The sequence below is a fragment of the Echinops telfairi genome, unplaced genomic scaffold, assembly GCF_000313985.2.
Source record: "Echinops telfairi isolate 266 unplaced genomic scaffold, ASM31398v2 ScPeMD7_9;HRSCAF=40, whole genome shotgun sequence".
Lineage (NCBI taxonomy): Eukaryota > Metazoa > Chordata > Mammalia > Afrosoricida > Tenrecidae > Echinops > Echinops telfairi.
Genome location: NW_022103906.1, coordinates 44993182 through 45014780, shown reverse-complemented (window position 1 = coordinate 45014780; position 21599 = coordinate 44993182). Strand labels below are relative to the sequence as shown.

The following is a 21599-nucleotide window of genomic DNA, read 5'->3' as shown; positions in this document are numbered from 1 at the left end:
CAATGTTTTTTTTGTTTGTTTTGGGTTTTATGATGTCTGTTACCTGATCCCATCGATACCTCATGATCGTACAGGCTGGTATGCTTCTTTCATGTGGGCTTGTTGCTTCTCTGCTAGATGGCCGCTTTTTTTAACATTAAGCCTTTAAGACCACAGACACTCTATCCTTTGATAGCCAGGCTTCATCAGCTTTTTTCGCCACATTTGTTTATGCACCCATTTTGTCTTCAGTGATTGTGCTGGGAGGGTGAGCACTACAGAATGCCAGGTTGTTAGAACAAAGTGTTCTTGTGTTGTTGAAGGAGGGCTTGAGCAGAGGCCCTAAGTCCATCCACTACCTCAATGTATTGCCATATAAATATATGTACATAAGCCAATCCCTCTATTTTTATGAATTAATATGTTTACATGCGTACATACCTGTGTTCATACCTCTATCCATACCTTTGCTTCCTAGATCTTTCTACTATTTCCTTTTACATTCCTCCTGACCCACCATCACGCTCACCCTTCTACTGCCTCCTTAGTAATTCCTCTCAGTTAATTACCATTGCTCCAACACCCCCAGGATCTCTACATCCTCCTCGTTGTTGATTTTCATCCCCTAGGTCAGTGGTTCTCAACCTTCCTGATGCCGCAACCCTTTAATACAGTTCCTCATGTTTTCATAACCCCCAACCATAAAATTATTTTCATTGCTACTTCGTAACTGTAATTTTGCTACTGTTATGAATCGGCAACCCCTGTGAAAGGGTTGTTCGACCCTCAAAGGGGTAGCGACCCCAGGTTGAGAATCGCTGCCCTAGTTGTTCCTCTGTCCATGACGTCATTTGCTCACCGCTCCCTTTTCCTACCTCCACCTCCCCCACAGTCCTTCCAGAACCGTTGATCCTTTGCCTTCTCATCGGGCTTGCTTCCCATGCCTATCTTATATATAGGTAGGCAAAACCAACAATTACAGAGCCAAGCAAAAAGAAACCAAAGATTAAATAAAAGGGGAAAAAATAAAAATAGCTAACTATCAAAAAAAGCCACCCCCCAAACTCTGCGTTTTATACTGAACATGATTTATATTTATCTTAGACAGGCTTGCTTTTCAGTATAGAATCCCCTACGTTTCAGCTTTGAAGACTTGTACTAACTTCCTTGATATGTGAATTTTACACACACACACACACACATACACACACACACACAGGATTGGATTTGTTTGTTTTGAAATTTTAAATCATATGAGCCAATGTGTGAAAATAGGCAGTATAGTGCCTGGCACACAAAATATAATTTGCTTTCTAGTGAGTATAAGCACTTCCTTACCCTACCCCATGTTTGTAGTTTCAAACACTTATATATATTTCCTTTCAGTTATATAATTTTTTGGTAAGATACAGATCTTCCTATTATATATTTTTTGATCCACTAATTTAATAAATATTGAGATACCAAATAATCAAGACTGTTTGCTGGATACTCCAGGAAATACTGATTTAGAAGTTAATATAGTTAACTAAACTTAAAGCTAATCAGGAACCAATTTAGCAGTGTTAGTAATAAAGAAGAAAAAGAAAGATGAATGCCCCTTACTGAGGAATAATGACACTACCTACAAATGAAGTGGATGTTAGAGTGGACATAGAAAATGTCAATGTCATTAATGGGAGGTAAGAATGTTAGAGAGTTTTTTCCTTTTCCATTTTGATAGTGACTTTTGTACTTACTGTTCATGTGATAGAGGAACATATTGGGAAAACTAGCAGCTATATATACGCTGTAGACTGCAGGGGTCCTCAAACTACAGCCCGTGGGCCAAATGCGGTCTGCCGAGGACATTTATCTGGCCCGCTGGGTGTTTTTGCCCAGTTTTTTTTTGTTTGTTTGTTTTTTTACTTCAAAATAAGATATGTGCAGTGTGCATAGGAATTTGTTCATAGCTTTTTTTAAAAGCTATAGTCCGGCCCGCCACTGGTCTGAGGGACAGTGAACTGGCCCTTGTTTAAAAAGTTTGAGGACCCCTGTTCCGGAGTGTGACAGTGTTTAGAACTAGAATGATCTATTGGATAGCCATCCTCAGCATTATCATAAATTGTGGACGTTAGTAGGGTCCTTGGTAGAGAAAGCATACAGAGATGAGTTAAGGGTTAAGGAAAGAGCCTTTGAAGATTACTCATGGTCATGGAACAGTATTAGGAAGGTCCTTGGAGCACACAATGGCTAAGTGCTCACCTGCTAACCAAAAGATCCCCATTTTGAACTCACCAGTGGATCCACAGGAGAAAAGACCTGGTAGTCTGCGCCTTTGAAAGATTACAGCTTATACTGAACTGCGGAGGAACATCTACGAGTCAGAATCTACTTGACAAAACATCAATCCAAAACTCAGCCTACACTCTCTGCAGAGCTGGTTCCAATGCAAGGCAACCTTACAGGACATGACGGAACTGCCCTTTTGAGTTTCCAAGCCTGTAAATCTTTGTGGGAGCAGAAAGCCTCATTTTTCTCCCATGGAGTGACTGGTGGGTTCGGATTGCTGACCCACTAGGCCACCAGAGCTGCTTCTTTGGTCTAAAATGGTGTCAACTAAATACATTGTGATTATACAAAAGCACATGTAATCCATGCTCTAAAGACAAATCAGGATGGATGAGACTGGTTAATTAGACAATTCTGTAGCCATTTCATTGGCATGTAATTCACATAGAAGTTGGAGTTTTTATATGAGGGCTTTGATAGCTTTTGAAGGATACATTCTAGAGATAGAAGTTAAACATATCAGGATGTTAGCAGAAAACAGAACACTCAAATCAAGTAGTTTGAGAAAAGTTTAAACAAGAAAATATTTACAAAGTTGTGAGTAAGGTGTAAGGAAACCAACAAAGAATTGACGTATCACCTTAGACGAGCAACACTTGGGAAGCTCTTAACATCCCTGGACTGAAGAGGAAAGCAGGAGTTAGTGGGGAGAGGTTAGCTGTACGGAGGCCATCTGATGGCAGCTATAGCCTTTGACAGAAGGATCTAGCTAACTTGTACCTCCTTATTCCCTTACTATCCCCCAACTCCCCCAGTGCCGCCCATTGTCAAACCCAACAGAAAGTTGAACAGCCAGAGAGCTGTTGATGTGATGGAATAAAGCAGGATGGAGATGGATGGATGTGGAGCTGTAGACTAGAACGTAAGATGTTAGGAAGAAATGGAGAGCTATAAGGAAATGGAGTATAAGCTAATTCATTTGAGAAGGCCACGTTTACTAGAAATAATCCTCTGTACCTTAAAAATGGAAATCATATCTGCCAGCTTCCTACTTTGTGAGATTGCTGTAAAACCTAAATAGGAGAGGCATGAAAATTTTACCCTTCATATTGCAGTGTTGTTATTGTTGTTGTTATTCTTGTTATTTATTAGTATTAGCCTACTCTGGCATTCTGTATTCACCACATTGTCTATCATTATTAAGTAGCCCCACTACATATGGTATTATTCATTCTTAAAAACTAAAAGCTTACTTCAAAAGTGCTTTTATGACTATTATACAGAAAACTTGGTTCTTTCCTCATTTGTGAGCTCTTCTGTTAAGTCAGTGCAGTATGAAGAAAGAGTGATTGTTTGTATGTCTTACTTTTGACAGGTATATTGTGTGTAAGAAGAGATTATGTCAATAGGAATTGGCTTTCATCAGCTTACTTCTCACATTTAAAAGTAATCATGAGTCTGCCTACTTTGGAGAAAGTTTTCTCATTGTAAGGATTTTATTAATGCTATTTTAGAAGTAAATTGATGAGTAGATTCTTTTAGCCCAAAGGAGTTAAATTACATGTAAAGATATTGTAGATCCAAAGTATGTTTTACTGTTCAAATTTGATCTGAGCATTGATCACCTCAAAATACAGTTCTAGAAGAGTAATGTCTTAGAAATATTTCGGTTATGAGTAACAGAACAACTGAAATGGATATTTGTATAGTTATTACTTCTGTGGGATAACTATCCCACATAACTCATCAGCGAGAATTGTACTGAGATCACAAAGACTGGAATGAGGAACTTGGCAATGATTTTATACCTTGACTGCCATTCTCTCTCTGCATCTCACGGGCTCCTTTTCTCTTTCTAAGCTTTCATGGCTTCGTTCTTCGGCCAGTATGTGTTCATCCGCTCCGTTCTTCTTTGTGCGCATGGCCAGTTGTCCTGTCTTTGCCCTAAATAAGGCCTTTTCAGCTCGTGCGTTCTGCATCCTTGGCTTAGAAGTATAACACATGCAACATGCACTGTCTCCAAGTCTTAGGGATGAGAAAGAGAAAATATGAATGAGAATTGAATTTGCTTAGCACAGCCATTGACTTGGCACCATCTAGTCTAATCAACTATTAACTCATCAGAGGGTTAATTTTCAGGTGGGGTATATGATTGAAGATATAGTGACTTTAAACACACACACACACACACACAACTGCTACATTTTATATAAGTTTTCGTGTATAATTTCATTTTTTCATTCTCATGTATATGAAACATGTTTCATATATACTGTCAATATATTACACATGTGCATATACATATATAGGTATAATTTGTATGTACATATGATACCGCTTTAGTGAACTTGTTTCCCTAAAATTCCATATGAATTTATATAAATAATGTAAATATAAGTAATGTATAAAAATAGTAGTAATAATAAGGAACACTGGTGGTGCACTGGTTAAGCACTTGGCTGTGAACGAAAAGGTCAATCTAACCAGCCAGTCTGCACGAGAAAAGAATTAGTGATCTCTTCCCAGAAAGATGTGTAGTTTTGTTGTTGTTGGGTCCCATCAAGTCGGTATTTGTTCCCAGCTCCGATATGCACAACAGAATGAAACGTTGCCCAGTTTTGTATCATCCTCCCGGTCATTGCTTGAGCCCATTGTTGCAGCCACTGTGTCAGTCTTGTTGGTGAAGCAGAGTGGCAGCAGAGTATGGGTCGGTGAAGAACAATGAATAGACCATAGATTTTCAGAAGAAAGAACAAATCCTGTCTTGAAAGAATTAGAATGCTCCTTAGAGGCAAAGATAGCAAGACATGTTGTCAAGACACCAGTCTTGTCTTTCAAGACAAGAGTTGTTCATTCTTCCGAAAATGCATGGCATATTCATTATTCTTCAACAACCCATACTCTAGAGACATCGATTTTTCTTAGAACTTCCTTATTCATTATCCAGCTATTGCAGGCATATGATTCAATTGAAAAGATTAAGCCCAGGAAGCCCTATCTAACAATTGTGCTCTTCTCTATGGGGTTACAGCACAAAAATAAAATAATAATATACTCAAATTCTGTTAGTAAACTTGGTTTCATTTCTTCTTTAAATTCCATTTTAAATTTTAAATTACTCAGATGAATATCATATATTATGAAGTGAGTCCTCAATACATTAAAACGTTAAAAACCTTTTAAAGTGAAATGCTGGTTACTGTGTAAGAACTCAACTGTGGTCATTTCCCTCTTTCTCACAGGGGATGCTTCAGCTATCCCACCAAAGATAATGCTGATTTATAAATACGTCAGTAAAAGTAGATTATAGAAAGCTAAATTATACTTTTATTGCAGATAAAATGAGTTGGTTGTTTTTCAGTATTCAGCAGTTCTATAAACACTGCAATTATTTACTTTCTTCATATTTTAGACAAAGTGGAATACTTGAGTTTGGGCTAGATAGATACCTTAGTATTCTCTAATGTTTATCCAATATATAGAATACTATGGTGAAAACTGATTTCTTTATCAAAATTTACTGATCTCTTGCTCTGGTGAGTCATTTGTATACCAACTATCTTTAAAGGCACATTTCTACAAGGCATTCTATTTATTGCTATGGGAGATATTTATAGTTTGAATATGATTGAGATCCTTTTCAAAGTAACTTAAAACCTAATAGTAATTTTGTCTTAACATGTAAATGATAACTGTTATACATATTTGAAAGTAATACATACAACTTGAGAAACTTATGTAGACTGCTATTGAAATTCAGAGGAGAGAATAATTCATTAGTGGTTGTAGTAGAGTAAGGACATGACTGGAGACATTTGAATGTTCTGGAATTAGAAGTATAGACAATCGGGAACTGTGAAGGATATATTGTAAAATCAAGAAAGCAAAGTATATATTTTAAGCGGGATTTTTATGATTAGTGTATCCAAATAGATACACAAAAAAGAGAATAGTAAAAATGTAAAGAGATTGGTTGGCACATGAACATGGTAGACCCAATTAGAGAGAGAGTTTAAACTTTGTCTTGTGATGCTTGGAAAGCCTTAGAAAGTTTTGAAGTGGTCAGGTGACATAAGTAAAATCAGCATCAGGGAGATACTTTGTAGGAACACCATTTTCTCTTCTAAAACCAATTATAGTAATAGAGATTGAAGATAGATGTATAGTCGCTGGTGGTCTCATTTGGTAATTTTTAACAAAATTAGCCTTTTAGGATTTTTGTAAAGAGAAATGATATTACAATAGTGTTTCTTTCAAGCTTGAGACATGTCTGTCACCTCTTCTCCAGATTACAGTCTCTGCCCACCTGGACAGAGAACTGCTTCCGGGCCCTGGCTTTGCTTCCTCTGTTGTAGGCCCGTTCATACCTGCTATGTTTTATTGTTCCCTCTGACTTTCAAAATACCATAGCTTGGGCAAGACAAATATGCTGTCCCTCCCAGTAAAATAATACAGAGGCTGTGTTTAATTTTCAAGTTATTTAAAATCGGGTTTTGGATTGAAACATCACAAGCGTGTTCACAGTAAAAGTACGATTATAGTATGAGTTAACAGTCCACACCTAGATATAGAATTATCACAGAAGAGTTTAAGATTAATTGCCAAATAAATTATCTGGACCACTATAGGTTTAGGTTTAGGAGAGCAAGATGGGCCCAGCCTGCAGCTTAGCTGTGTGAGATTAGTCTGTGAGATTAGTCTAGCACTGACTAGACTATTCAAAGAGTCTGTGTTGATCTGGGTAAACTAGGGAAACAAATCCACAGAAATTAATATGTATAAGAGAGAGTTTTATATAAAGGCTAAGTGTACATTAAGAAAGCATCCCAACCCAGTGCTGTCTAAGCCCTTAAGTCCAACATTAGCCCATATGTCTGACACCATTCTACAAAGTCCTCCTCCATCTCACAAAACACATGGAATGGTGCCGACCGCAGGAGGAAAGCGGAATCATTGAGCATGAGCTCCGCACTGTCAGGGGTCTCCACACAGCTCCTCCAGCACCCAGGGCTGCATCGGGATAGGTCCATGTGGCTTCTCCTCAGGATGTCTCACAGGAAGTGAGCCTTGCCAGCTGAAGCAGGGAACTGGCTAAGGCAGCTTCACCCTGGTTCGACCATCAGAAAGCAAGAGACCCGAGAACTATAAAGTTGAGGCTCACCGAGCCATTTATCTCTCTGCCCTTCAATTAATCCCACATGTGTTCATCAGCCAGGTTGGCACAATAAACCTTAACTATCTCAGAGGCCATCTCCTATAGTGGACTTGCTAGTTTCCAGAACTATTGTGACATTTTAAAATCATAATCATAGGTTCCCTACATAAGCCAATTGTGGTTGTATATCAACAGTTTGTACCACCAGCCTCTCCATGGGAGACAAATGTGGCATTCTGCCTTGGGACCCCTACGGGACAGTGCTGTTCTTCCTTTAGGATCTCTACGAGTTGGTTGAATGGACAACAATGGACTTTGGTTAAATTTATCCACAACATTTGGTTAAATTTCCCCACTGATATAACATAGTGGCCCTTTGGTCATTGGTCAATACTTTCCGTTGAAGCCTGTTTTGTTAATGTATAGGAGACCATGTGCTTCAGGTTGGATCTGAACCCATGTTCGTAATCTCATTTTCCTTGCTAAGTAAATCATTGGTAGGTTGAGATTATTCAGGCCACATTTTTTTTTAATGTTTTACCATTAGGATCCTTTTATTTTTATTTATTTATTTATAATCATTTTATTGAGGGCTCACACAATTCTTTTCACAATCCATACATACAACCATTGTCTCAAACACATTTGTACATTTGTTGCCATCATCATTGTCAAAACATTTCCTTTCTACTTGAGACCTTTGTATCAGATCCTCATTTTTACCCACTCCCTCTCCGCTCCCCTCCCTTGCAAACCCTTAATAATTTAGAAATTATTATTATTTTCTCATGTCTTACACTGTCCAATGTCTCCCTTCACCCATGTTTTTGTTGTCTGTCCCCCGGGGAGGGGGTTATATATAGATCCTTGTGGTCGGTTCCCCATTTCTATCCCACCTTCCCCCCACTGTCCCGATATCGCCACTCTCACCACTAGTCCTGAGGGCTTCATCTGTCCTGGATTCCTTGTGTTTACAGTTTTTATCTGTACCAGTGTACATCCTCTGGTCTAGCCAGATTTGTAAGGTAAAATTGGGATCATGATAGTGGGGGTGCGGGGAGGAAGCATTAAAGAATTAGAGGAAAGTTGTATGTTTCATCGTTGGTACACTGCACCCTGACTAGCTTGTCTCCTCCCCACGACCCTTCTGCAAGGGGATATCCAGTTGCCTCCAGATGGGCTTTGGGTCCCAGGCCACATTTCTAGTCCCAGCCTGAGGGAGATGTCTGCTGGCAAAGGTTTTAAAAGAAATGTCTGAAACTTCCTTGGGTGAAGATAATTTGTGGAGTACACTTTTTCATGAGGAATAATTCTTTCTCACAAAAACCCTTACTGAATGTCACTTTAGTGTCCCACATCTATTACCCATTGTTTTCCTGGGTAACAGTCCCACTGAACAGGTACTTCTATTGCATTGTAGTGTTTCAGTTTTGTTGTCTGATAAGCAAGCTGTAGATACTCTTTATTGCTGTGATATTTTTTAGCATTTAAGGTAAGAGATATAATGTTCTTTTTTAGTGTAAAGAGCATGCATTTGTTGAAGCAGAATATTTGAGGTTACACTGATTTTCCTGTACTTTAAGGAAATTTGGTTTCCTGAAATACTACAATGCAGGTACAGTACAACTTATAGAATGAGTAAATACCTTATATAAATCACAAAGATGATAATAATCATTTATATATTTTTTTTGTTCAGAAGACATTTGTATAGCTCCAGTGATGTCCTAGACATTGTTGCTTCTTGTGAGTTGGGAATAGAGGGCAGATTTATATGTAGATTAAGTTATGATTATTGTTCTTAAAGATCTTAGCATTTAGATACAGCTCAGAGCCTGATATTAGTAAGTGCTTAGTAAATGTTTGTTGTACCCCTTCCTTAGGAGACTACTTACCTAGGAAGTCTCTCCTCTCTGAGAGAGTAGGCAAAATAAGAAACATTAATTTAATATCAATGAGAGGTGACCTTGCCCATTGTTTCACATCTTTTTAAAAAATCATTTTATTGGGAGTTCATACAACTCTTATCACAATCCATATATACATCAATTGTGTAATGCACATTTGTACATTCGTTGCCCTCATCAATCTCAAAACATTTGCTCTCCACTTAAGCCCCTGGCATCAGCTCCTCATTTTTACCCCCTCCCCACTCTCCCTCCTTTATGAACCCTTGATAATTTATGAATTACTATTTTGTCATATCTTACACTGTTGGACGTTTCACTTCTTCAGCAAGTGCCACAAAGTGAGTTAGAGATGAGACAAAGTGAATCTGTTGTTTCTCTGCTGCATTTACTTTTACCACATTTAATTATAGTGAGAACCTCATCTTCCACATCATGTGTTTTTAATGCCCCAAGTTACATCTGTACTTCGGTGTTGAATTGATCTGTTGGAGGTAAAACTAGTTGGTGTTGGATTTTTTGAGAAACGTTATGTTTAATTCGATCATAACATTTTTGCTAAGGTGGTTGTAAAAGTTATCTTGAATAAAGGCAACTAATACCCTCACAATGACATTAGAAATGTGACACCTCTGTGAAATGGGGTGCTAATAAGGCTGCAGCACAGCAGGCCTGGCAGATTGAACTGAAAACAGGCAGGAAGGTAACATAAAAGTAAATAACATGCAGTCTTAAATTCAAGATGCTGAAAAGTCACAAGTTTGAGCCAAGGAATAACTTGGTAAAAGTTATATTTTGGATCAGTAATTTTGAAACATGTTTTCATAATTCATTAAGGTAGACTGGGTACTTTCGTTAATATTGTTGAGTGAAAAATCTTTTAACAATTGATTTTTCTCATAAGGATTTATTTATTAAGGGAAAAAAGTAGGAACGCAATTCCATGTGCTTACCAAATGATTTTTCAGATGAATGCACTGGACACCCTTGGTCAAACTGCTTTGCATCGAGCTGCCTTAGCAGGTCACCTACAGACTTGCCGCCTCCTGCTGAGTTATGGCTCTGATCCCTCCATCATCTCCCTCCAAGGCTTTACGGCAGCACAGATGGGAAATGAAGCAGTGCAGCAGATTCTAAGTGGTGAGCTAAACTAGCAAATTTGTATTTTGCGCTTTTTGTTCTATTTCTACTGAGAGACACAGACGCACTTTGTATCATTTGTTTTAAATAGTAGTTTGTTCTGTGTCTGAATTTTTTTCATGTCTATCATGGATTGAACTGTGTCCCACAAAATATGTGCCAATAAGGCCTTGGGGGATGAAATGATGACAAAAATGTGTTTGGCATATAGCAAGGGTGTGAATTTTGTGAGGGTGGACAAGGGATGAAATGTTATGGGTTGAATTGTGTGAGTCTCTCTCCCAGCCCCCAAATATGTGTCACCATGGCTGGGTTATGATTCTCAGTGGTTTGGCAGTTACGTAACAATAGCAATCATGCCCTATGATGTGGTGAGCTGATTAGATACAAGAGGATTGGGGTAAAATGCAACTCCCTTACTCAGATCACAGCCCTGCTCTGTTGTATGGGGAGTGCCCCTGGGATGTGGCTTGTATCACTTTTTACCTTATAAAGATAAAAGGAATAAGAAACGCGAAAAGAGAAGACTTGAGAACCACCGAGAAAAAAGACCCTGGAGTGGAGTGGAGTCAGGAGTATGTGCAAGGTGGCTGGTGTGACTGGTTGGATACACAGCTCAGGCGTTCTCTAGCCTTCCTCTCTGAAAGCAAAATACACTCTAGATGAGGAAGATCTGGAGTGTTTCTTCTGAAATCTGGAACGTTTCATAGCTTCACTTGATCTTCCCACTTTGACTGTGAAGAAATCACCATTCAGGAGCGGTGTCTCTGATCTTAAGATACTGCAGTCTAAAATGTGAAAGGCTCGCTTTATAGGTTAAAAGAAAAAAGCCTAGTGATTCAGCGATTAGCCCAAAGCCACAGATACCCAAACTCAAGTGAGAAATCTAGTTCTCTTGGGCCTCAAACACGTCTTTAAAAACGTGTTTTATTTGGGCCAATGTGAAGTGGGATTTTTGGTTTGTTTATGTTGAATTAATCAAAATGCCCCAGTTGTTAGCCTCATACTTCTAGGCTTAACAGCCTGATTTAATTATATTCTACCTTGGAATTTATATCATACCTCTCAGTTATATAGACATTAAAATTTCCCTGAAGCCATTCAATAAATGTGAATTAAGCAAATATCTATTTTCAAGGGGTTTTTCCCTTGTTTTTGTTTCTCACTAATTATCCTAAGACTTTTGAGACTGCAAATTGTTCTTAATCTTAGAGTAGCTAAGGTAAATGGAAGAAATGATGAAATAAAGGAGTCAAAGAGAGAATTGCAAAGGGCAGCCCCAAAAGACAAAGTCGGTTATTAAAATGACTAGACTTAGAATACCAAAAAGGTAGAACACACTCACCTTACCTTAAACTGAACGGATTGAAGAAAAAAATTCAAGCCTCAAGTTGCAATATTCTCATAGAAAGATTCTATGAGAAAAGTATTGAATGATACGGGCAGCATCCAAAGAGGGCGGAAAGAGTAGAGTCACTGTACCAAAAAGACCAACTTGACTTTTAATCATTTTAAGAAGTAAAACCATACAGACAACAACTGGATTAAAAGATTCAAAGAGCCATGAGAGGAGAGGCTAGCAGGAAATGGGAGCTAACAGTGAGTACATGGAAGAAAAAATGTTCTGGAATTGATCGTGGGGATCAACGAAGTATTGAAAGTTGAGTAAATGCTTTAGTTTTTGCATAAGAAATCTGTGCCAAATCATGGTTAAAACACCATACAATCAATATAGCACCGAGATGGTCTTGATCTTTGATCTCTTGGTTTTATGTGTCCTCATTCTCCCTTGCCAAAATTTTTAACCAGAAATTGTGGGGGATCCAGTAATAGGGATGGAGAAGGACTTATGTCTTAGAGTGTATTTAAATTAGGGTTAAGATGAGAGATGGGTATGGATTGAAGTACTATATCATTTAATTGTTATCTTAAAAAGATTGGGTAAAAACTTGTATTAGATCTCAAAAATTTTTCATCCCTTAATCTCTTCCCAATGACCAGTTTTCCCTTTTTAACTAAGATTCCTCAGGAACTAGTAATAACCCCACCCTACTTCATTTCCGACCCCCAATACAGAAAGTACACCTATGCGGACTTCAGATGTTGACTATCGACTCTTAGAGGCATCTAAAGCTGGAGACTTGGAAACTGTGAAGGTAAGTCAGTGCAGTGAATGGCTTAGGCAGCACCATTCCTAACCTTTACTCACCAACTTCTTTTTAAGCTTATAAGTAAAGTGACTCAAGTCATCCAAAGGAGAGAATGGTATCAAAGCTTAAATTGTGAACACCTGGTTTGCAGAAGGCAATGGATGACAGTGGAGGCCCAAAATCCATTGGTATGGTCTATACAGAAATTAAGCCTCCAGTGAATTGCCTTGGACCATAATTGAGGGATGTGAATAGCCTTGTTAGCAGACGTAGCGCATCGTAGATATGATTAGTGTAGATATTGTTAGGCTAAAATGTAGTATCTTATTTGATATGTGATAAAATGTAATTTCCCTTTGACCCATTTAGGAGCCCTGGTGGTATATTGGGTACATGTTGGCCTACGATTCACACAGTCAGCATTTCAAAACCGCCAGCAGCTCTCAGGAGAAAGGACTGGATATCTGTAGGAGAGTAGTGATCAGCTTCAAAGACAGATAATTTTCTCCCTAAAGAATGTGACATTTTATATAAATTGCAAATTATTCAACTGTTATTGTTAAACAGCCCACCTATCACCAGCAGTGATGCACGCAGCCAATTATTCTTTGTTTTGCTTTTTGTTATGAAAACGTAGTTGAGCTTGATTTTAATGGTGCAGAAATGGTCCAATCAGAGGGAAAGAAGGAGGCAGAAACTTGAAGGTTCATAAGGGGAACAAACATTAGAAGGAAATACCCCAAACTAGGGTGTGATTAGAATCAATTTGACTTGTAGGGTTAGACAAATTTTCCCCAACAAATCAATTACTGTTGATTACTCTGCTGCAGTGGAACAAAGGGCAAGGTAAGTGGTCCAAATACTTAAAATCCGTTTCAGAGAGCCTGCCTGCGTGCTCTATCCAATGATAGGAAAGCAGTGGGTTAGTTCTGCAGTCTCATTGGAGCAAAAGGTGGCTAAGAAAATGGTAGACAATACAAGCAGACGTTCTGGGACAAGCAGTATCAAGGCAATCAGAGGCCTTCATTAGAAAAAAGGGAAGCATCTTTGACCTTGAAAATGCTCAGGGATTTTTCTGTTTGACTAGGATGTTGGCTTCGAAATGTTTTTTTCAAAAAAAGATTAAGCAGGAATAATATTTGTTATCACTGTTAAGCCAAACATAGTACTGATTTTTAAACATCATTTGTATTAGCTAGTCTTTTAAAATAAATATTCATTAGAACATTCGTTTATCCAGATGCTGTAATATTTTTATTGCAAAATCTATGAATAAATATTAATGCTTTTTTGGTGTGTGTGTGTGTGTGTGTGCTATAAAAGCAACTTTGCAGCCCTCAAAATGTGAACTGCAGAGACTTGGAGGGCCGGCATTCTACACCCTTGCACTTTGCTGCTGGCTACAACCGGGTGTCTGTTGTGGAGTACCTTCTGCACCATGGGGCCGATGTCCATGCCAAAGACAAAGGGTATGTGTTAAAACATAGTTCTTTGGCGTTTCTTGTTGTCATATTTTTCTTATTTTTTTGTAAATAGTTTTGAAGTCTTAGACCCTTCTCCCCATTAAAAAATATAACGTACTAAAAAAAAAGCAGCACTGTAGAAACTTGAACAATAGTGAAAGTGAAAATTACTAACAGCCAGACTCCAGAGATCAATTACTGTATTAAAATTTTGTATATAATTCCAGATTTTGTTAAGTGCTTATAACAGTGTGTATTCCGTTTCTGAGGGTAGTGGAGGTTTTTTTCACCCCACACATGACAGTGTCATTCTGTGCCATCTGATTTGCAGTTTGCTTTTTCCATCCAGTAAGTACCATGTAAATCTTGAGGAGTCACTGGGTGGTGCAAATGGTTGAGTGCCTGATGATTAGCTGGAAGGCTGGTGATGCAAAGTTAGAAGGCAGGTGCAGAAATGTATTTCTGAATCTGCCAGACCCAAAAACCCCATGAAGCAAATCTACCCTGCACTCATGTGTTCACCAAAATTGAGTCCGCAGCAGCTAACAATAATAGTCTATGCCGAATGTCTTTGTAGGTCAGTGCTTAGTACATCTCACTCTTTTAATGCTTGTATAAAAGATTTTATGGTATTACATGAATGTGTCTTTATAGTTCACAGCATCCTCTTTTTTTGCTATTAAAAATACCATATATACTCAAGTACAAGCTGAGTTTTCAGCACATTTTTATGCAGTTTTTGGTAAAATTAGGTGTCTCGGCAGATATTCTGGTTGGCTTATACTCAAGTAGATACGGTATATATTGTTTTAAAAGCCATCTAACCCCAAATCATGAGTGTAATACAAACATTACTTTTACTGATTCTTATATTTTATTTCCATGTTTTTAATCATGTGACTTTATTGAGACAACGCTTAAAGGGACTGTTGAAACTATTTTAAAATCTGAGAAAGGAATTTTAACTGAACTAAATAGTCTGTATTTTGTAAATTTTGAGTATTCTGTAAATTTTGAGTTAAATTCATATTGTCTCAAAATACAAGTAAACCAGAAACTTTCTATACCATTACATGGCAAACTACTGTTGAATTAAAGCCATTCAACTTCAGTTACAGTTAGCCAAAGACAGACATATAGATAGAAATAAAGTATTGGATAATGACATTTATTTCCCATTGCCTCTTTTGGCACTTAGCATATTTAGCATCAAAATATTTTTCCCCCCGAAACATTTTATTTTAAGACACAGATCTCTCCAAATAAGAAGCCCTGATGGCACTGTCAGGTAAGCATTGAATTGCTAACTGCTAAGTCAGCAGTTCAAGCCCATCAACTACTTCAAGGGAGAAAGATGCGGCTATCTGATCCCAGAAAGATTTACAGCGCTAGAAAGCCTATGCAAGGTGCTATGAATAAGAACTGCCGCAGAAGCATTGGGTTTCTTAATCCCGCGAATAAAAGGAAATTTGATCTTATTTTTGACATGTCTGAAGTATAGCATAATTCACTTCCTTTTGATAATCCCCTTGTATGTGGATGCATCTTTTTGATCCTTTGGAATGCCAACTGTGTTTCAACTAGAACATAGACTAATCTCAGAATAGTTTGTTCATCAGTTGGGGTAGTTAGCGTGTCTCTTACCTGACAAGAGTTTAGAATTGACAGCGCTGTTTCTCTTGTTGAGTACATTAATTAGAAAAACACCGTAAGAGCTACAAGAGCCCCCAATAAAATGATTTAAAAAATAAAAAAATAATAAGAAAAACCCAACTGAGATGGAAGAAAATTGAGAATTGATGAAATAATATTTTTGGTTGATTATTAACCTAATCACTTGATACTGTTACTATTTATATGCGGGGGTACCCAAAAAAGCCACCCCAAACCCCGGAATTGGGCTGGGCGAAGCAGAATTTCATAGTATGCATTTTTCCCCCTAGTTGAGCATCCAGCAACTCACTGAGTTAAAGCACCCAGTGGCATCTCCTGGGAAGGTTCTCTCTGGTCACAATGAATTATTTTGTAAAAGCATTTTCACTCGAACCTTGTTTTTTTGTGATGGCAAATTTATGAGAACAGCGTGCAGCTGTGAAATTTTGTTTCCTGCTTAGGAAAAATGCCACAGAAAGTGGTGTGATGTTGAACACAGCTTTAAAGGACAACGCTATGGGAAAACTCCGGTGTATAAGTGGTTTTCTCATTTCAAGAAAGGTGAAATGTCGATTTATGACAAACCTCATTCTGGATGCTTGTCAACTTCTTGAATGAACAAAAATGTTAGACTCGTAGTGCCTTTGGAGTTCATTCCACCAAGTCAGACTGGTAATCAAGCTTTCTATTTAGACCAGTGGTTCTCAACCTTCCTAATGCGACGACCCTTTAATACAGTTCCTCATGTTGTGGGTTACCCACAACCATAAAATTATTTTTGTTGCTACTTCACAACTGTAATTTGTTACTGTTACGAATTGGGTGACCCCTGTGAAAGGGTCATTCAACCCCCAAAGGGGTCGTGACCCACAGGTTGAGAACCTGATTTACCGGTTCTGAAAGATAGCATGACAAAAAAAGGCCTGATTTATAGCAGACTGGAGACTGATTTTTCCACCATGATAATGCACCTGCTCATGCAGCTATCTTTGTGCACCAGTCTCTGGCATAACAGCATGCCTCTCTTGCCCCATGCACCTTACTCACCTGACCTCACTCAGTGAGACTTCTTAATTGTGTCCGAGAATGGAGAGGGACATGAAAGGCAGCAATTAAGAGGTGAAGGAAAAAACGAGGCAGGTGCTGTCAATCATCCAAACAGATGAGTTTGAAAAATGCCTCCAAGAATGGAATCACAGATTTGACAAATGGATTCAGTGTAATGGAGAGTACTTTGAAGGTGATATGGTTGTTTTGTTAAAAAAAAAAAAAAAAAGTAAATACATAGCTTTGGGGGGGATACCCCTCGTATAACCACGAGAAAAAACTGTATTGTGATGGTACTTTATTCTTTTTGAGTACATTTTTATATGTGTTGCAACCTAGAAAGGATGACTGTGGAATATATTTTCATCCCTAAGAAATTAATTAATAATCCTTATTAGGAAATGAAAGACTAATATCTTAAAAACCCAAAGGGAATAGAAGAATTGTATTAATAGAAAATAGAGAATTGTATTATTTTTACTCTAGGAGTTGTTTTAACATAAAGCATTTGTTATATGACTTTAAAATAATTTTCTTTTGCTTAGTGGCTTGGTACCTCTTCATAATGCCTGTTCATATGGACACTATGAAGTAGCTGAGCTTTTAGTAAGGCATGGCGCATCTGTCAACGTAGCAGACTTATGGAAATTTACCCCACTACATGAAGCAGCAGCTAAAGGAAAATATGAAATATGCAAACTCCTTTTAAAAGTATGTAATTTTTAAAATTATAAAATACAAAGTAATCAATATAATTGTCGGTTACAACTTAACATTAAATCAAAGTACTTGTTAGCCTGTTAAAATGTTGTAGAAAGCTCTTCCATTCTCCACCTGAGGGGGATGTTTAAGTTGTTATCATGATACTAACGTAGCTTTAAGAAAGGCCGGAAGTGCCTTTCTGGCCAGGTCAGACTTTAAGGTAGGCTTTGAAAAGAGTTGAAGTAGTTTGCCTTACTTCTAAAACTCAGTATTAATATCAGGAGGAAAAAAATTATGCAAGCAAAAAAGGAATTTTAAAATAAAATGTGAGTTTTCCTATTGGCTCTTTATTTATTTATATATTAACTTACTGATTCCTCAGTTTTAAACATTAGTCATATAGGAACTTAGCTTACTATCAGACTTTCATTAAAATAAAAGATTTTTTTAAACCATTGTTACCCAAAGAGGGCGTAGTGGCCTCAGTGGGGCACTGGAACTATTCAGGAGGCTGCAAAAGCAGATACCTACACTTTATTCTAGATTATGGACTATTTTCAAAAGGTTTTCATTGCCAGGGGGACACTGATTGATTTTTCTTTTATTTTATTTTCGTGCAAAGGGGTAGGCCAAAAATTTGGGAACCTAGTCTCTAAACAAAATTATATCAATATATATATACGTACACATGTGAAATAGTAAAAACTGGTGTTTGTATGAAATTGATAATTCTGGGTTCTTTTTAAGTTAATGGATTGAAAAATCATCAGGAATGTATTTCTGAAGTTTTCTCTCTTTTCTGGTTAAGTATGAATAAAATTTTTATTCCTTTTTCATTGATTGATTGTATCAAATACGTTTCGAGTCTTGAGAGTAACACCATATTTGACATCTGTTTTTATTGCCGATGGTTAGTAAGAAATAGGTCTCAGGTCATTGGTTCAGTCCTAATTTCCATAGTGTGCCAACAGCATCCTTTGTCAGGCCCATAATAAAAAATGTTAACTGTGCAGCACAATTAAAGCATTGGGCTGCTAACCATAAAGTCAGTAATTCTAACCCACTAATTATTCCACAAGAGAAATATGAGGCTTTTTGCTCCCATACAGATTGCTTTATCCTCTAAGATCATTATGAGGGATGGCAGTTGGTAAAACTATATTTATTTCCTAAGTATAGGTGGTTAAATTATTAAATCAAGTTCTTTGTAATCCATTTGCACTTGATTTTATGAGGGATGAATTAGATTTTAGTGAAAATATTAAAAACAGTGCCAAGCTCTTTCCCTTATGCATTTTACTTTAAGAATTAAGTGATTTTCCCACCAGTGTGTTTTCTACTTCTCTGTTTCTCATTCTCTCGCCTTCTCTGTTTTGTTATAATCCCTGACTATCTGTATAGAACTAAAACCTGGTCAAAGTTAACGTAGAGACCGTTCTTCAAAGGAAAAGCGTTTCCAAATGCAGTGTGCAGTATGTTATATAAAAAGTGAAGGGCAGGGAGCATCCTCCACCTTCACCATCACCATTGGTCTTGGCACTTTGGTTGCACAGTCGTTACAAAACTTGTGCAATCTCTTTCTACGTAAAGAATTCCTAAGTAGGAATGTTCAAAGTTTTAAACAATAGGTATCTTTCTTTGGGTAAGCATAGATAGAATGAATCAAAATGAAACAAAACAATAAAACCAAAAAAAGCTGAAGCAGCATACTACAGAAAACATAAACCCCATTTGATCTTTCTTCTTTGTAGCATGGAGCGGATCCAACCAAAAAGAACAGAGATGGAAATACACCTTTAGATTTGGTAAAAGAGGGAGACACAGATATTCAAGACTTACTGAGAGGGGATGCAGCCTTGCTAGATGCTGCCAAGAAGGGCTGCCTGGCAAGAGTGCAGAAACTTTGTACCCCCGAGAATATCAACTGCAGAGATACGCAGGGCAGAAACTCAACCCCTCTGCACCTCGCAGGTAAGCATCACAGGACTTCCAAGTCTCTCTCTCTTTTTTTTTTTCCTTGAATCCCTACAGTCTACTGAAAGTTGAAAAAAATAATGAGCAGAAAGAGTACTAGTTAGTAAAGTACATTTGGTAAAATTGTATGTGATTTCTTAATGTAGAAACTCTTCATTATGTGACACTACTACGCTTTTGCAGCAACATGTATTCCAACCTTAAAATTTTGCAGTTCATCGATTCATTCATTTATTTATTATATGGATGCCTTTTTGTTTTTTTGCTCTCTTTCTTTTAAGCTGACATTTTGCCCTGTTTTACTCTAATAGCAGGCTACAATAACCTGGAAGTGGCTGAATACCTCCTCGAGCATGGAGCGGATGTTAATGCCCAAGACAAAGGTGGTTTAATACCTCTTCATAATGCCGCATCCTATGGGGTAAGCATGCTAAGGTCATGGAAAACCTCACTGGCATATACTACCATGCTAAATGTATATGAGGGGGAACCCCAACAACCTGGAATTTTTGTTTCACTGCTATATGTTTAAATTTTTTTACAAAACAACTTTATTGTGTTTTAGGTATTCTTCATTACACTTAATACATTTGTCAAATCGGTGATTCCATTTTTGGAAACATTTTTCAGACTCATCTGTTTGGATGGCTAACGGCTCCTCCCTTGTTTTTTGCTTTACCCCTTCTACTTTTTCAAATTGGTGTCCTTTCATGTCCCCCTGAATTCATGGAAACAAAAAGAAGTTACACAGAGTGAAGTCAGGGGAGTGAGGTGCATGGGGCATGAGAGGCATGTTGTTTGTTCTCCAAAACTGATCCACTGAGATGGCTACATGAGCAGGTGTATTGTCATGGTGGCAAAACCAGTCCCCTATCTGTCACAAGTCAGGCCCTTTTTTGGTCACACACTTAACGCTATCTTTTCAGAACTTCTCAATAGAAAGCTTGGTTAACAGTCTGAGCTGGTGGAACAAACTCCAAATGCACTATTTACCCTCACATCAAAAAACAAATGAGCATCGTCTTGATCTTTGATTTCACTTCACTAACTTTTGTTGGGGTAAGGTGAGGAAGGCATCTCCCAGTGGCTTGATTGATGTTTGCTTTCAGGGTGTTAGCAATAGCACCATGTGTCATCACCACTAATGGCCTTGGGAACAAGAGTCTAGGTCGCTTAGGAGCTGTTCTTTCAAAGCATGGCATCTTTCCACTAGATGCTCTTTTTCCTGTTCAGTCAGAACCAGGGGCAGAAACCCTTCTCATTCCCAAATCTTCCGTTAAAATTCACTGAACTGAGTTCCAGGATAGTCTAGATAACCTCCCTAACTCTTCTATGGTCCATTGTTGAGCTTCAAGCACAAGTGCATGAATTATGTCAACATTTTCATCTGGGAACTAGGCAGGTGTCCAGAACTAGATTTGTCATCAATTGACCTTTCATCTTTTTTGAAACGCGAAAACCACTCCTATGCTGGAGTTTTTCCCATAGCACTGTCCTTGTAAGCTGTGTTCAACATCACAACATTTTTTGCGGCATTTTTCCCAAGCAGGAAACAAAATCTCACAGTCGCACGCTGTTCTATTAAATCAGCCATTACAAAAAATGAGGTTTAAGGAAAACTGCTTTTACAAAATAATAACTGACCAGAGACAACCTTCCTAGGCGACGCCACTGGGTGCACTAACTCAGAATGAGTTGCTGGATGTTCCTCTAGCGGGGATGGGGGGGTGGGGGGGGTGTGTATTAAGAAAGCTCCTCCCGGTGGAGCTTTTTTCCAGTTTTTTTTTTGGGGGTGGGTACCCTTTCATACTACATGTGTAGTGAGTAGATGTCTAGCCAGTAGTGTTACTTATCATCATTTTAATCTTTTGTTGAGAGTTTTATCTTGCCTTCCATTTAGCATATATATCTTTTGGCCAAGAATCCACTTTTTTACCTTTTTGTCTCTTCATGGTGTCTAGCACAATAATAGGTAGGTAATGGGTATTCAGTTAATATTCGTTGATAGAATAATTCTTAATAGATTTCAAGTAGACTTTACGAACTATAAAAGCCAAGAAATTCTCTTTGAAGTATAGAAATTGGGGTTTCTTGGGTTTATCGCTGACATCTTAAAGATGCGTGAGTCAACTATCAATATATATGATTTTATCAAGAT

General features: G+C 37.9%; 1 protein-coding gene across 1 annotated transcript in view; it reads left to right on the top strand.

Annotated features, from left to right (window-relative positions):
- TNKS (tankyrase) overlaps positions 1–21599 on the top strand; it is a 209828-nt gene that overhangs the window by 148985 nt on the left and 39244 nt on the right. Inside the window, exons 12-17 of the mRNA XM_004696189.3 lie at positions 10281–10452; positions 12529–12608; positions 13926–14071; positions 17311–17476; positions 19219–19438; positions 19753–19862. Of these exons, the coding sequence (XP_004696246.1) occupies positions 10281–10452; positions 12529–12608; positions 13926–14071; positions 17311–17476; positions 19219–19438; positions 19753–19862 (894 nt within the window). The remainder of the gene's footprint in view (positions 1–10280; positions 10453–12528; positions 12609–13925; positions 14072–17310; positions 17477–19218; positions 19439–19752; positions 19863–21599) is intronic.